The sequence below is a fragment of the Parus major genome, chromosome 3 (assembly GCF_001522545.3).
Source record: "Parus major isolate Abel chromosome 3, Parus_major1.1, whole genome shotgun sequence".
In the NCBI taxonomy this organism is placed as follows: domain Eukaryota; kingdom Metazoa; phylum Chordata; class Aves; order Passeriformes; family Paridae; genus Parus; species Parus major.
Genome location: NC_031770.1, coordinates 55949924 through 55966014, shown reverse-complemented (window position 1 = coordinate 55966014; position 16091 = coordinate 55949924). Strand labels below are relative to the sequence as shown.

The 16091-nt window shown below is 40.7% G+C and overlaps 1 protein-coding gene across 2 annotated transcripts in view; it reads left to right on the top strand.

Annotated features, from left to right (window-relative positions):
- The window catches only part of MTHFD1L (methylenetetrahydrofolate dehydrogenase (NADP+ dependent) 1 like), a 143666-nt gene that overhangs the window by 76436 nt on the left and 51139 nt on the right, over positions 1-16091 (top strand). For both annotated transcript variants that reach the window (XM_033512763.1, XM_033512764.1), the window contains exons 20-23: positions 2809-2948; positions 4632-4673; positions 5715-5815; positions 6232-6409. In XM_033512763.1, coding sequence (XP_033368654.1) covers positions 2809-2948; positions 4632-4673; positions 5715-5815; positions 6232-6409 — 461 coding nt within the window. The remainder of the gene's footprint in view (positions 1-2808; positions 2949-4631; positions 4674-5714; positions 5816-6231; positions 6410-16091) is intronic.

Below are 16091 nucleotides of genomic sequence, written 5' to 3'. Positions count from 1 at the left end.
CAGCAGCCTGGGTAGCCATGATTGATGGAGCTGGGAAATGATGGCTTGGCAGGGCACGGGATAAACGGGCATCTGGGGGGAAGCTGAAGCTGGGCAGAATTGGATAGGCAGGTAGTAGTGCTTGTGTCATAAACTTTCCTTCAGCTGAAGTACAGCAGAACACAACTACTAAAGTACTTGTCTGTTGCCCAAAATGTTATGTGAATTCACCTGTAATTCTCTTCTATTGACAAACTGTGTATGAGAAATTATTATCAAAATAAATAGACCCTCGTATTACTTTAATTTTCTTTTGTTACATACAAAGTGATTAGCTTGCCATGTACTACTTTCAATTTCTGTTGTTACATTTAAATGATTAGCTGGTTTATCTCATGATCATTAAATGTAGAGTAGTTTGAAACTTCCCATTCGTAGTCTGTGTTTTTCATCGACGCTTTCATTTGAAAGCAGGAAACAATCTGAAAGTAATTGTATTAAGTGTTTCAGCACAAAGATTCTAAAATATAATAGCTTGGCATGTTATTCTATCTTCTTACTATTCCTTGGAGGAAATAAAATGGAGTTGCAACTTTCATCCAGGCAGCTTTTCTACTACATCCTGTTTCCTTCCGCACACTGGAGAAAGCACTGACGTTTGTCTCCCTTTCCTCCACTTCCAATGAAGAAATCCCGGTCTCCATGTTGTAGCACTCACTCCTGTGAACTCTGATACAGTATTTGGGTTGCTCAGGCAAATGTGAATTTTGTTGTCCGTATCAAAGGGAAGATTGCAGAGATCAGAGGAGTGAGCACAGCCCTGGCTGCCCGCACTGCCCCAAGGGTGGCTCGCTGTGTGAGCAGTTGCTGTGGAAGGCTGACATCTCTGCTTCTCTCCCAATGAAAGGCAGACTTGCAATCCCCCCTTTCTCAGAGGGAAACTGACCCTTGGAAAGGCTTGGCATGAAATGGATTAACTCCCTGGAAACTTTGTTTGGGAATGTTAGGAGACTGCTATGTATATGTGCTGGCAATCTCTGTAAGAGACAAATTATTTTCCCACCCTCTCAAGCACTTGGTAGTTTATCTGTTGTTTATATTAAAGATTGATTGTGGTTATATATTCCTAATTCAGGGTTCCCATTAATCACCCTATGCCACATAAGAGACTGGAGAAGAGGAATGAGGGTTACTGGAAAGCAGAAATGTGATCCCTAGCTCTGCTTTCAATGTGACTTATCCTGGCATTAGCTTTGCTCCTATGAATTACTGTGTTTGTGTAAACATCTTTTCTTTTTTTTTTTCCCCCATGTTTGGTATGTCTGTTTTTCTCAGGGCTCTTTAGAAAAAGATGATATAGTTATTACAATGATTGAGGAGAACATAAATCTTGACACTTGCCATGTTACTATTTCAAGAGGTCCCTGCTCCCCCCAGCAGGCCCACCCCCTTGTTTGCTACTACTTGCTTCCTCTCCCAGCCCCAGCAGCCATTTCCTCCCTCAGAGCAGATCCAGGCAATTGTTTCAGCCTGTGCAAAATGAAGAAGAGGTGGAAAAGGACCAGTGGGGTTAGGACAAATGCACAAAGGCTGGGACTTCCTAAAGTGCACTGGCTGCCAACAGTGAGATGCTTTCTGCCACAGCAACAGAGCAGATCTGCATGTCCTCCTCCTTGACCCTGCTGAAGGTTGCCAATCCTGAAATGTTCAATCAGCCATTTGTGATCCCTTCTCCTCCTAAGTATGAGGCACGAAACTGCTGGCAAGAGGGAAAGAGAAGGGAATGTAAGAGTTTTTACAAGTTGATTTGGGCTGTGAGAACACATTACCAGCCCTGCTTGGAGTCGGGTCCAGAAACCTTTGGAGCAAGCTGTTTTCCCACCCTGACTTGTCTGCCTGACAGTCCCTTCACATCTTTGAGAGGTGTGCATTGAGCCCAGCTCTTTAATATGTTTCTGGTGGAAAATCGTTACATCAGTAAATTTTCAACCAACTGGAGATTTAATCCCTTTAATTTTTTTATTTGCCAAGTCCTTGTCTTTGTCTAATATAAAGAATTTACTTGGATTTTAAAAGAAGCAATTGAAATAATTTCTATTGGATAAATTGGAACAAATTTGCTCAGAAGAGACTGGTATTTAATATAGATTATCTTCTCTTTCTTTGTAGCTTCACTAAACATACTTTGCCAGGGGCATCCTAATTCTGCACAGATTTTTCTTTTGAGTCACATTACATTCATGTCTGCCTTCTTTGGTGCAAAATCCCATTATTAAATTTGTTATTTAACAGCATATTCAACACAGAAATGTGACTGTAGCTTCTAGTTTGTGTTTATTACTCATGATCCTCTCCAAAAAAGCAGGAGATCACCAGAAGTTCTGCAAACCTAGGAGAATTTAGGTCCATTGATTGTGATGGAAGCACATCTTCAGTGAAATTAAAGGAGGGGAATAATATAGGAAAGCCTTATATATGAGAATTTGCAATCATTTTACACATAATTGCACAGAAACAGTGAATTTAAAGGACTAGTTATTTTTTAAATACTGTGGTTCAAACTAATTTAGATTGCTTGGTTTTTACCCCCATGTAACTACCTTTGATGGCATATTGTACATATAAGAATAAGGGAATTTATTTTTGAGTTGGGAATAGCTTTTTAATCAGACTCAGTAATGTAAATAGACCTCTGTTTAAAAGTTCATTCAAAACTGAGTACTGGTGTGTATTTAAGTGCACTGTATGCTGAAGTAGAAATATCCCCCAGTGTTTAACCAAAAGCATGTTTAATGTGTGGTTTTGTTTTGTTTTTTTAATGTTTAACAGTAACTGAAGCTGGCTTTGGTGCTGACATTGGGATGGAGAAATTCTTCAACATCAAATGCAGAGCGTCTGGCTTGGTTCCCAGTGTGGTTGTACTTGTTGCTACAGTGAGGGCTTTGAAGATGCATGGAGGTGGGCCAAATGTAAGTTTTTACACCTTTCTTGGAAAAATCAAATTGTTGCTAATATTTGAAATAAGTAAAATACCTTGATTTAAGAAATATTTGGGGTAGTCTATGGGGCAGTATTTAGATTACCCTTCTGAGATACCTCATTGTATAGATATTATCACTAAAGTTAATGCTATCTCTAAAATTAGGCTACAAATGAAAGAAGAGGGAGGAAAGAGCTCTGAAGAAGTACTATATTTTGCAGAGCAAGGGAAGTTTTGCTGCACTAAAAAAAACCAAAGCTGTAAGAGATAGATATAGATATATAGATATTCTTTTCCGTGCCTTTTGAAATAGCATTTGTAAGTGCACTGAAGTCATCGCAGGCTGGGAAATTTGAGAGCTGAGGAGGAATGAGACGAGTTCAAGTTGCAGTATGAGTGGAAGCAGAGAACATTGTAATGAAGGTTTTGAGATTTCTTTCACTCCAGTAATGGGTACCCCTTATGTCTTTTTATTTTGCTCAGATTAATTCTCTCGGGGATGCTGAAGTAACTGATGAAATTTTGCAAGTGTTTTCCTGGTGTACCAAGAGTCACCAGTGTATCATTTTTTGCTGTCTAAGCCACAAAGAGATTTTACAGATTACTGATTGTAGAAATGCCCCCTGAATGTGCAATCAGATCAGACTCTGCTAGCCAAGCAGACAGACACTTAAGTCCTTGGAACACTTTCATCTGCCCAGCAGCATTCTAGAGAGTGATGCTACCAGGGAAACAGTTGCACTGGGTGAAAATACCAGAGCTGTTTCCACAGCCACAAAATTTTAGAATGCATGGTTTCCCTTTAAGCTAATCTTCTCTAAGAGTTAAAGCTGAGCTACCCTTTTTCAGTCTTTCAGGTTGATATAATGATATAAATTCCTATCACTTCTAATGCATGTTTTCTTTATTTTGAATTATATTTCTCCATCCCTATTGAGGCAAGTATATTTTTACATGTGTTATCACTCAATCTAGCAAAAATAGGATTTAAATATGTCTTAATAACTGTCTCTATTTCTGTCTCACTTGTCTCCTTAGAAGTTTAAAGGTTTCATTTGTTTACAAATGTGATGCATTCATCACTGAGGCATATAGAGTACCAGATACTTTTACTGGGAGGTTAACTATAAAAAGGACTAATGCTAGAGACAAAAGTGAGTAAGTCTGGTGCCTGGGATTGACATTATGTAGTCCTTGGAGATTCAGTACAGTACCCCAGTACCCTGGTGATGCACTTTGCATGTATACCTTTGTGCTTTCCAACAAATTACTTGCATGCAGTTCCTTGCCAAGGGCAGTAATTAAAGGACATCAAAGATGATGTTCTTCTGTGTTGCTGTTATTTCTTCAGCTGTTGGAAGTTGCTGCCTATTGTCTTTGCACTGCTGGTGTGCTGTAACAACATGTAGAATGAAATCCAGCTGCCTCCCCTAGTAGTCTTTTGCAGCTAATTGCTGAGGCACTACCTGTGTCTTGCTACCCAAACACAATAGGAAGCGTTGCTATCTGTGTGCTGGTGCAGCTTGGGATCAAATACAAGCTGCAGTCAGGCTATGATGCTGTGTGCATTGCTATGGGTTACCTGGCAGTAAGCAAAATTGCACTTCAGACCCTTTAGGGTTATGACAAGTATCAATCTGTGGTGACTTTGTTTATTATTACCTGATCCCAGGTGACTGCTGGTGCCCCCTTGAAGAAAGAATACACAGAAGAGGTAAGAGGAACTGTTATAAAACTTTAAAGAGGTTTTTGTTTAAAGGAACCAAATGATATGGTGTACAGAGAATCGGAACTTCTCCTTGCTCTGGCTGGACAGTGTGCAGCCTCAGGTTTGACAATAGCATGCTCTAATGCTGACATTCAGTGAACATCTCCAACAGGCATTGCCAACAAGTAAAACCACCTCATCTTCCCTCAGCCCCTTTGTGTTACCCCTCTTAGGATGTGTGTGACTGCATGATGGATCATCATAAGGAACTGAAATGGCTGAAAAATAACCTTCTTTCAATGGTTTTTCCAGGACTGCTAGGTTTTCAGACTGATCAACATACAGGTGTTTATAGAAGCACAAGAGCAGAGTGGTGCAGGGGTCAAGGAGACTCCCTGAAATTAATGATAGCAAAACCTGTTAATTAAACAAGTTTAATATGTTTATGCTTCGCATTTGGGGTGGGATGCCACTCTTCAGACAAAGAGTGAATTCTGCTGGTTTGTTTTCTTTGTCATTTCATACCAGACAAATTCTGTTCTTCTGCTTGTGTGAGGCTAAGGATATGTGTTTTGTTACAACAAGGCCTACAAAGTGTGAGGTAAAAGAGTAAATAAGGAAATTATTGTGCTTTTATCTGGGTTATGTATGTGTATATATGAACTCTGCATCTAACACATCTGTGTGTCAAGCCCCACCCCACTGCAGCAGTCTGTTTATAAACTTTGCAAACAGCAGACTAACATCCCTTTCACAATCATGACAAGCAACCAGTCATCAGCTGCACCATCTTCCTGTGTCTCAGGAGAAAGCAATGGGCTCATGTACAATTTCTGGACACTGCTTATTTACTTTAAAATGTCTGATGCTTATTAATTGGAATGAGAATTAATAAGTGCCAGAATACTTTTGTCTGGAAGAATTTCACTTGCCTGCAATTGTCATGATCAGCCCTGTTTACGTTCACTTAAATTTATGGAAAATTCTTTGGCTGGAGAAGACTTTATGTATCTTACCATTTCCATTATTTTTAATTTAATTACACAGAACCTCCAGCTGGTAGCTGATGGCTGCTGTAATCTACAGAAACAGATTCAAATTACTCAGCTCTTTGGAGTTCCTGTTGTGGTTGCTCTGAACGTCTTCAAGTAAGTCTGTTCTTTCATTACTCTTGTGAGTAATACACAGTTCAAATTCCTCATTTTCTTGGTTTTTAAATTATTCAATTTGGCATGAACAAAGAAGCTCTTAAAGAATTTCCTTTCTTCATCATGGATATAAAAATATTTAAGTTCTTAGCTTGTTCTTGAGGCTTTAAAACCAACAAGAAAAAGTATATGCTATTATGGAGCTGATAATCTTCCACGTTAATTAGCTATAACAATTACAAAATTTTCTTGAAGCATGTAAATGCAGATGCTGCATATAACTGCATTATGTATATTTCACAATTTCTATATATACCTTCTTTACCACTGCTGATGGTAAAATAAGGCTAATTTTATAAGGTTGTAAAAGAAAACTTATCGAACAAAATAATGAGATGGGGCTGTTTGGTTGGCAGAACTGACTCTCCAGCTGAGGTTGATCTGGTGTGTAAGATTGCAAAGGAGTCTGGAGCATTTGATGCTGTACCCTGCAATCACTGGTCGGCTGGTGGTAGAGGAGCAGTAAAATTAGCTCAAGCTGTGGAAAAGGCAGCCAATCAAAAAAACAGTTTCAAATATCTCTACAGCTTGGAGGTAAGATTTTTCTTTTTTTTTTTTTTTAATGAATCCATTCTGCATCAGAGTTGGGTTTAAAACAAGAAGAACATTGAGAACATTGAAACAAAGTTATCTGAAATACTTGGAAAGGAACTTGCCTTGGTTTAAAATCATAAAAACTGGAGAGAACAAGCAATCTGTGGCTTGTCTAATCAGGGAGCAGGCTACTTGCTGGTAATGATCCTTACTTAGTGCATTGAATGATACATCTGATACTTTCATGTTTAACAGAAAAGTATGTATGCAGATGGAACTCACCAGTTATTCTGGGAGACTTCTCCAAAGATCTCACAGTCACAGTATTCATCCTGTTGGTCAGATAAAAAGAGGTATAGTTGCTGTCTCACAGTCATGGGTATTGCACCAAGTTGTGGCTCCCTGAAGCATTCAATGTCTGTATGAGGAGGATGTGATACCTAGCATGTCCATGCTCATCCCACACATCTGCCCAGCCCAGCCAGGGCTACACAGAGAGGAAGCACTGCCCTTACCTGCACCCTCCTGCACAGTGCAGCTCTCAGGTGAACACAAAGGCACAGGTGAGCCAGTCCTCTTCCTTCTCTCCAGATGACCAGATTGCAGTCTGCCAGTACAATATGGCACACACAGTACATGGGTCACTGCTGCTGCTGCTGCTGCTGGCCCCAGGTCCTCAGTCTATTCAGGAGCAGCCCCCAGGGCTTCTGTCCTGCTCCAGCTGATGGCACCAGAGTCCACAAGCCCCTGGGGTTCGCAGCTCACTACAGCTGCTGGGCACAGCCCTTCCCTCACACTCTCTGTCCTCATATGCACACATTTAGAGCAGAGAGCAGTCAGAAACCAGATTTAATAAGAATAGAGAGATCCTCAAGCTCATAGCTCAGTTACCCAGCCTACTGGCTGGCCAGACACCTTTACACACAACTGACCCCTTCTTCCTCTATTCTCTCATTTTCTTCCCAAATCTGTTCCTTTTCAGTCCACTTTTCAATCCACATTCTTTTTCCATCTTTGCTCCTTCCACTAAACAATCTTTTCACGTTCCTACAGTGCTCTTTGAAAAATCCCATCATAAGGTTCACACAATCCCAAAATCTGCTTTTTCATACGTCCCACAGAGTCCTGTGCTGCTGTACAAAATCGCTTCCTTTCATTTGCAAAGTTTTCTGATCAAAGAGCTTCCCCATTGACCGACCTTGGTGCATTTCACACCAAGGACAATGGTCTCATCTTCCCCTTGGATTGTCATAGGAAACAGGCAATTCAGTGTGCTCTTATTTTTCACTGATTAGGTTTTTCCAGTGATTACTTTTTCAGAGGGTTTCTCCACCTATCATTGTTCCTCTAATCCTCGTTGAGGCTTTGGAGCTAATTTGCTTAGCCCTTAGATAACCTAACAAAGGACAGTGTGGTCCAAGTTTCAATCCTATGTCTGCCAGAGTTAGTGACTCTTTTTCCATGCCTTGGAGACTGTTACTGCAGTTCTCTGCAAGGTAACATCACAGCATTGTGGGCTATCAAGAGGGGCTTGGACCCCTGGGAGCACTGGAGGTGCTGGGGTACCCCTGTGCTGGCAGAACATTTGGAGGGACGTATTGCCAAGAAGGTTATACAAATGATTTCTCAAGGCCTTCCTGGCTATCCAAAAGTGGGTGGGTTTAAATCTGAGCAGCCAAACAGACTTCTCTGGCTCCATGGAAGCCCTTGTCAAGTTTCAGATCCTGTGCCCATGCTACTTAAGTTTCTTTAAAAAATGTTTGAATGCTGTTTTTTTGCAACAGAACCTCAGCTTCGTTCTTTTAAATGGCTGGAAGTTCCTGTTTTGATTCTTCTCTCCAGAAAAAAGTTCAGCCTAAGGTAGAGATGCCCTACAGTCATCTATCATTCTCTTTTCTCCTTGCTGTGCACCCTGTATCTGTTGCACCCATTTTATATTTTGTTTCCACCTCCCCTGCTGTTTTGCAAAATGTCAGTAATCCAGCCAACCCATATCTGTATTAATCCCTGCCCTGACAGAATAGATGCAAATATTTTGGGAATATTAGAGCTTCAGCATGTATTCAAGGCGTTTTGCCCATGCAACAATTTTACTGCTGAAAAATGGACAATATATAAGCCTTTCTAAATTTTTCTCCACTGAGATGCTCTGAAAACTGAAGCTATCATTTTATGGGGCTTGTGTAATAAAATGGGGGGGGAAAGTTCTTTGAGAAATACATGTGATAGTTTTCCCCACTGGACACTTGTGTTACAGGGATAGCACATTAGCCTTTGATGAGGCTTACACTTAAGCTCTGATGTTACTATTCACTGTGCAGCTTACAATCTGGTGGTACAAGTGAGTAAAAAGGATTGGTAGGGGTGGACTCTGCCTATAAAAAAAATCAGCTTGATTTCCACTTTAATGTCTTTCCCAGACACATTGTTTCATGCTGTGTTGCATAAGCAGCATGATCTTAAGCACAAAGGGAATGAATCACATCTTTACATCAACTTAGTATCCCGTAACTTCACACAAGTATTGTAAGCCTCAAAAATACATTGAAGGGCTTTTATAAAAACATATAAAGATTTTTAAATACTGCAGAAAAGTACATTCAGGCCAACAAAAACAGTGAAGTGTAAAGTTCAGGCTTCTGTTTCATCCTTACTGTGCAAAGGATGGGGACTGAAGCAGCTGGAAGCAGGAGAGTGAAACAGCAATGCTGTCATTTTTACAGTATGTAGGTCAATTGGTTACTAGGCTCTCAGAGAAGTGAAGGAAAGCCACCTCTCCCAAACAAGCCTGCCCTGATTTTTTTTTGTTGTTGTAGCAATTTTGAGGTGTGGTTTCTGCTGTTCAGAGGGGTAAAACTAAGAAATTTAAGGAAGAAGCAGTTAAATGGGATTCAGACAGATTATTTCTCCCCCTCATTGTGCCAAAAGGTGGTGTAAGTGAAAGGACATAGTTCCATCCCTTACCTGATTGTCAGATTTGTCCAGTTACTTGAATAATATTAAGTCCTGATTGCCTCAAGTTTTACAGGATTTACTGTGGCTGGGGCTTTTTTCTGTTTTCTTTACTTTTGGAAGGTAAAAGAGGGGAAACACTTTGCTTAAAATCACTTCCACTTTATTCATATATCTGTCTGTCTTCATGAGATTTCTTTACTGTTTCCTTTACTCCACGTCCCCATTTAATCCTTTGATGTCTATGCACCTTGTTTTCATCAGAAAATTTGCTTCCAGAGCTGGCTATAATTAGAAAAATTTCCAACAGCACAGACCACTGTAGCTGTAATAGGTTCATTCAATATTTTGATCTTTTGTTAGAAAGCATCACTCAGGGTATTTAGAAGAAAAAGCTTCAAACCCTTATATGCAAAATTGGTTTATGTCCTTCCTTTCTTTCTTTAGAACAAACTTTGAGTAAACTGTATTATTAGTGTGCAGTCAGACACATAATTAGAGGATAGCCCAGGTCAAGTGGGCTCTCTTTGTTTTTTTTTCCCAAATGCATTCATCTCTGTAGCGCTTTATGTAATTTCCAAATATATCTTTGAAAACAAAAGCTTCCTTGAAGGAAGTTTGCAAATCTGTATAATGTGAGAAGAACACTAGAAGAAAGTCTTTTCCAGATCTGTCAAATGCTGGCTAAAAGTTGAGAATCAGCTGTTTTTTTCTGAGGTATGTTTATACATTTATACCATCTTGTCCAGTCATACCTGAACACACACAAAATGAGAAATTTTAGACATTGGACACAACACAGTTGTGTCAGTTCAGGACTCAGGCTCTGCTGTTCAGTATCATAGCAAGCTAGTCTAATTAGAAAACTGTGCTAATTTTATTCCTTGAAGCATCTAATATAGATTTAGAATGCACCCACTTCCTTGGGTGTCATTCCATGACACACTCTTCTATAGTCCCACTTTTAGATGGCTTTTTTGGGTTCTCTTCATTTATTTCTCTAAGCAGGCAATATTTTGTTTTTATCCTAGTGGCTGCTGCTTGTAGCTTGACTTTTTTTTAGTCTTGATTATAGCAAGGGATTGTTTGACATTTGGTATAAGTTGAGCAAATATTTCTGCAGGATTTGAATGAGAACAGAATAGCTCATATGTGGTAAATATGGCACCGTTTGCTTTAAAAGTGTAAGAAGTGTAAAGGACAGAAACAGATAGACAGTGTACCCTGAAATGCCTACAAGATTAGGAATTACACAGGTCAGGGGGGGATGGTTCAGGAGCAAGGATGAGTTTTCATATCATAGACTTCAGAGTTTATAACATAGCTTAAAATTCTATTGGCAGTAATTGAAGTAAATACTACAGTATCGTGTGGTTTTAGTATGGATTTTTGCCCCCTGTGCACAGTAACCTCTATTAAGTTACTGTTGAGCTGGTTGCTTGCAGAGTGTTTCTCTTCAGTGTTTGAAGGATGGGTTTGTTTAAAAGGCCTCCTGAACTCTTTGTGAAATCATCTGTGGTGGTTTATTTTAATATATATTCTTGCTACATATGGAAAATATCAAAATATCAATCCTCTTATCACTGTTGACTTCCCTTCTGGGTTCAGTTTTCTTGAAGTATGGGTCTTTAAGTTGCAGCAGAAAGCTATTACTCAAAATAAAGTTGACTGAACCATTAAAAATAAGTTTAGATAACTAGGGGGAGGAACGGAGAGGATGGAAACGCATCCCATTCCTGAATTTCCCTGGCTTCAGTGCCTGTTCTTGATCAGGAGAACGCGGGAAGCTATATTCCTCACTAGTGCACGCCTGTTGAGCGACCTGCCTTCACTATCCTGGTCTCCTCTCTTCTGCTGTGGTGAACTCTCCCTTGACTTAGAGCAGCCTTCCTCGACCTGGGGCAGGAAGCATAGGTCTGAAGAAGGCAGGCATTAGGTTTTTAAGAGATATATTTCCCCTTCCTGCAAGCAGCCGCAGTGGAGATAGAAGGAGAAGGACACGCATTTGGCATGGGGCAGGATCAGCATGTCTGGTCAGTTAGCACTGTCCCCTTAAAAGAACGACATGATAACCTGACAAATATTACTGAAGAGCCTCAAATCACCGGATTTATGTTGCACTGGAAAACTAAATTGAAGACTGTAAAGGTCACAAATTGGAGGGAAGAGAAGGGGTTGTTCCAGCCTTCCAAATTTTTCAGACGACAACATTTTTGACAGTGCTATGCTTTTAGGTAGCATCATGACAAATGAAAATATTTCCAGGTTTTACAGTGAAAGTTGATGGCACAAATATTTTGGCAGAGTGCAGTGCATTGCCTGGCCAGCCTGCAGAACAAAGGAGAGTGTTCTCAGCTTGTGACCATCCACTGGGAGCGAGGTTGAGTAGCAGCACTTCTCAGAGAAGCATTCAAGCAGTTAGCAGCCTCGGCCCTGGTATTTTTGTTCCCCTGCTGGGAGCATAATAATAGTTTGGGCAAATCTGGAGCATCTAAGTCCAGGGTTTTGTCTGCCCCTGCCTCTCTTTTGCTGTGGCAGTATGGTGTGAGCTGTCACTTATCTCATTCCCTCCAGTCTTCGCTTCAGCTGTCACGGACAATGGGTCACTCAGAGGGGTCTGGGGGTAGCATCGAAACAGAGAAAACTCTACCAGCAGCAGTTCTCTGTGCATGATTTTTTCTTCCATCCATGGTCTCCCAAAGCAAGAATGAGCTGTGAGTAATGAAGGAGGAAGAGCCCCATGAGTGGAGGAGAAGGCTCCTTGGTGCACGTACTGGGAGAGGAAGAGCAGCTGGAAGAGGAAGGCACAGTCAAGTAGGGCTTATGGGGTCTGGGTTTGAGGATGCCATCCTCCAGGGGAGTGTCCCAAGGCAGAGTGTTTGCAAACTTCACGTCTTTTCAATCCCAGTGATTGAGTGGAAGGTGTGGGGGGCTGCCAGGGGTATTTTCTGTTTCCTCCACTAATACCATGAAGTCACTAAGCCATGAAAGCCATCCATCGTGTGTCTGCTGTCACAGCAGCCCAGCATACCTCTGCTCATTTGTCTAGGAAGCAAATAGCTTCTGTTTTGTTCTCTATGCAGCATGGAGTTCAGTCATGTGTGGACCTAATGGAAAGTCTTTAAGTGCTGCTGGGGTGGGAATAAATAAAGTTATGTATGGTCCTTACTGAAACTTTTCCTAGTAATTGATGGTGATCATTTCTCATCCTGAAATGCCAGCAATGCTGCTCTGCAGCGTATGCTGGGCTTTAAACTATTTCCTCCTCCCCTCTACTGCCAATGTAGCAGTGAAGCCACATTAAACAGGAATTCCATAGGGCTGTACCACCCACTCCTCCCACTCCCATCAAAGAGATTTCTGTGGAGTCTGGACACTTGTTTCAGTGAATTGGGTGTTCCAGGGTTGGAAGCTATCTTTCTGCCACTCCATCTCTTTATTTGTGGAAGTAGGCTCTTGACGGCACTGTACTTTTATGTTTGTTTTCATTATCTCCCTATTCTTTGCATAGAACAATTTTCTTAGGCACAGCTGGGGTTTCAAAGTTGGAGAAATGGAAAATAAATCTCTAAGGCCACAGGCTTAGGTGTTGATTCACAAATTGTTTAGTTTGACTGAAAATGCTTTTCCACAAATTAAAAAACAAACTCTTGTCCTGTGCCAGCAAAGGAAGAGGAGTGTTAAAGACTTGGAAATCCTTTTGTCAGCCACAGATCTTCTGGAACCAGAATATACAGATACTTTAATAAATGCGTTTTTATTTTATCCAAGGGAAAAGCTAGAAGTAGGAGTTTGAATGTGCAGAGTCAGCTATTATTTTAGCACTGCACTCTGTCACCCCACACAGCACCTTCAGCCATACTCCCATCATGTTTTCATTTGGCAGCCTTCCCAAGAAGAGGAATGAGTGATGTCTGCATACTGTTTCACTTAGCCAGCCAGCGGTTCTTCTTTATTGCTTTCAGTGAATGTGCAAGCTTAAAAAAAGTGCCACTGCCTTGAATTTTGAATTATATTAAGAATTTCTGCTAAAACACAAGCAGCTTAGTAACAGTAAGCCCAGAGGTTGTCACCTTATAATTAAACTGGTGATGTCATAATTAAAAAAAATTAAGACTAAAAAAATTGAGACTAAAGTGAATGTTTAAAGTACTTGAAGTATTAAATGTGTAAGTTACAAGTAAATAGTGTTTTTGTGTATTCTCTGGTTAAATGCATGAGGTTTTTTTCAACAGAATCATATTTTTTTTGAGAATAAAGTAGTTTTAAGTATTTATGTTGTATAACTGTGAAGGGATCCTGTCACACAGTGCTGCACTGATGGGCATTCATTTATAGTACTCAATTTAAACTAGATACCAGGGCTTCTCTTAGAAATGGGACTTAGCTGCAGCCTAGTGGAATGTAGTATGACTAGGGACTTACTGCTGTTGTCTCTGGCTCTGCAGATGTGTTCTGTTGGTGAGGAAGTCAGGGGGATGTTTAAAGAAGAAGAAATGAAGGAGGAAGAGAACAGGGATTGTTTGCAGCAGTCTCAGGGATTGGCTGTGGGGAGTTAAAAAGATTAACTCCTTTCTCCAGTAGCTGAAGAGCTTAAAAAGTCAGGTGTCCAAATTAGGATGCAAAAGATGGAAATCTTAAGCATGGTCTCAGACCAGATTCCTGGTAATAGGCATGCTTTGTTTCACTTAATACTGACTTTTGGCAGGGAGGCTGATTTTAGGAATCAAAGCCAGGGAGTGTGTCCTTGCCCCAACTCGTTTTTTCTCCTGGTACATTTCAGTGCTCAGATTTGAACAGTTTGAGCAATTCTTCCTGCTTTGCACAGGCTTTGCCTTTATGATGAGGTGGATGTGTGAACTGATATGGGTTGCAATAGGGTTTGTTCCCTGGGATGTGTTTTAGCCTGGATGACTTTCTCTGGTATGTGCAGCTGCACAAACAGCAGCGCTGCCTCAGTTGCACTGGCACAGGGGTGGGTGAGTGTGAGCAACAGAGGAAACAAGGATGAAAGGAAGACCTGTTGTAGCTGGTCCACTGTCCATGGAAATCCTTATCAAGCCCTACATGAAAAAAAGATAATCTGAAGTCAGCTGTTAGAAGTGAAGTAAGAGATGAAGAGTGAAGGAAATGTGAGAAAATGTTAGAAGAAATTAAGCACCGTTAAATTACGTTTCAGTTAAAACACTGCTGTTGATAGTTAGGGAGGAAAGAAGATTGTGTAATAAACAGGACCACTTGGCACTAGTATCATGTCTTGCAAGTGAGATGGACTGGGAGTATGGCTGGATGATAACACTGGTATGATTCGGTTTAGATAATCAATACAATCTTGGGAATGACAGGCTCTCACCTTTATCAGTGCTGATTTTGTGGTTCAATCATTCTCCATCAAGGAATGAAATGTGCAGCTACTGTTTTTGTGAAAGCAGTTTGTGCTTTAGCATTTATTGTGCTTTAGCCTAAGAGATAGTCCTATTTATGGTGTGGGTGCTTGGCAGTGTGTGTGTGTTTGTGCTTGCCTCAGAAGCAGCATATGGCTTTGGTAGCTCTAAATGTGTGAAATTTCAGAAGTGAACATTCTCTCTGGCAGGACTGGCAAAATTGTTTTTTTCTGAGAGAACCCTAATGAGTTGTCAGCAGATATTTGTATTGTGTGGCCCCGTAGCATCTTCTCATATTCAAAGTAAATTTATATTAACTATTTTATGTCAACATTTTCTCAGGAAGCTGACAGTGAATTTGGAATGAATTCTCTGAAGCTGCCATAATTCCTTCAGCAGAAGTACTAATACAGAGTTGCATATCTATAAAAATCAGGTTTTATCCAAATCCATGGTGTCTATTGTCTATCTGTCACCTAATCTTCGCTTAAATGTACTTAGTTGTGCAACAGTCACAACTTTACATAAGGGAACTGAGAAGAGGGATAGCTTTTATTGTTGATCATAAATCTTTCATGCTTTTGACACGCTGAACATTTTACAACTTTCCTTCTCACCTTAGCTTTCCAGGTGGCAAAAATGCTGTGGAATCAAGTTGCTGTTCATAGAGGTGCATCAACACTCCCCATTCAGATGAGACTTTTCATCCTCCTTTCCTTAAGACTTGGACATTTCGGTGCTGGTCTGCAAACAGTTGCATCAGCACAGCTAAGGGTACAGCACTGGAGTTTGCTAGTGGGAATGAATAACTGGTACAGGAAATTCCTAAGGCCACTGTAAAAAATTCTCAGTCAAAAGAAGAAGTGAGAGATGTTGTCCTGCATCTGGCTTGGACAAGGTTGATTTTTGCAGCAGCTGGAAGGGGTCACGGCCAGGAGGTTATTCTATACCATGTCACATCATGGGGGCAAGAGGGACAAGGAGGTGCTTCCCGGGAGAAGGCATTCCTGGAGGGTATTGGTGGGGACAATGAACTGGAGAGTACCATTCCCAAACCACAGCAGATGTGAAGTTACTTTTTTTAAGCATCTGAGATATGTGGTTTCTGCTGGAGGCATTTGACCAAAGTGTATAAGGCACAAACAGGTAGTTCATGTGGTTTTTTAGATTTTTTTCCCTAGGTAAGTCTGGTATCAGCTGATGCAGAAATACAGCTTAAAATCCCCTAATGATATATTATTTGTGCAATAGGAGTCTTTTTTTCAACCCACTTCTTCATGTGAATTAGCATTGTTGCTACATATGGTGGATGTCTTTGCCCATCGGTGAGACTATTTTGATAGTGA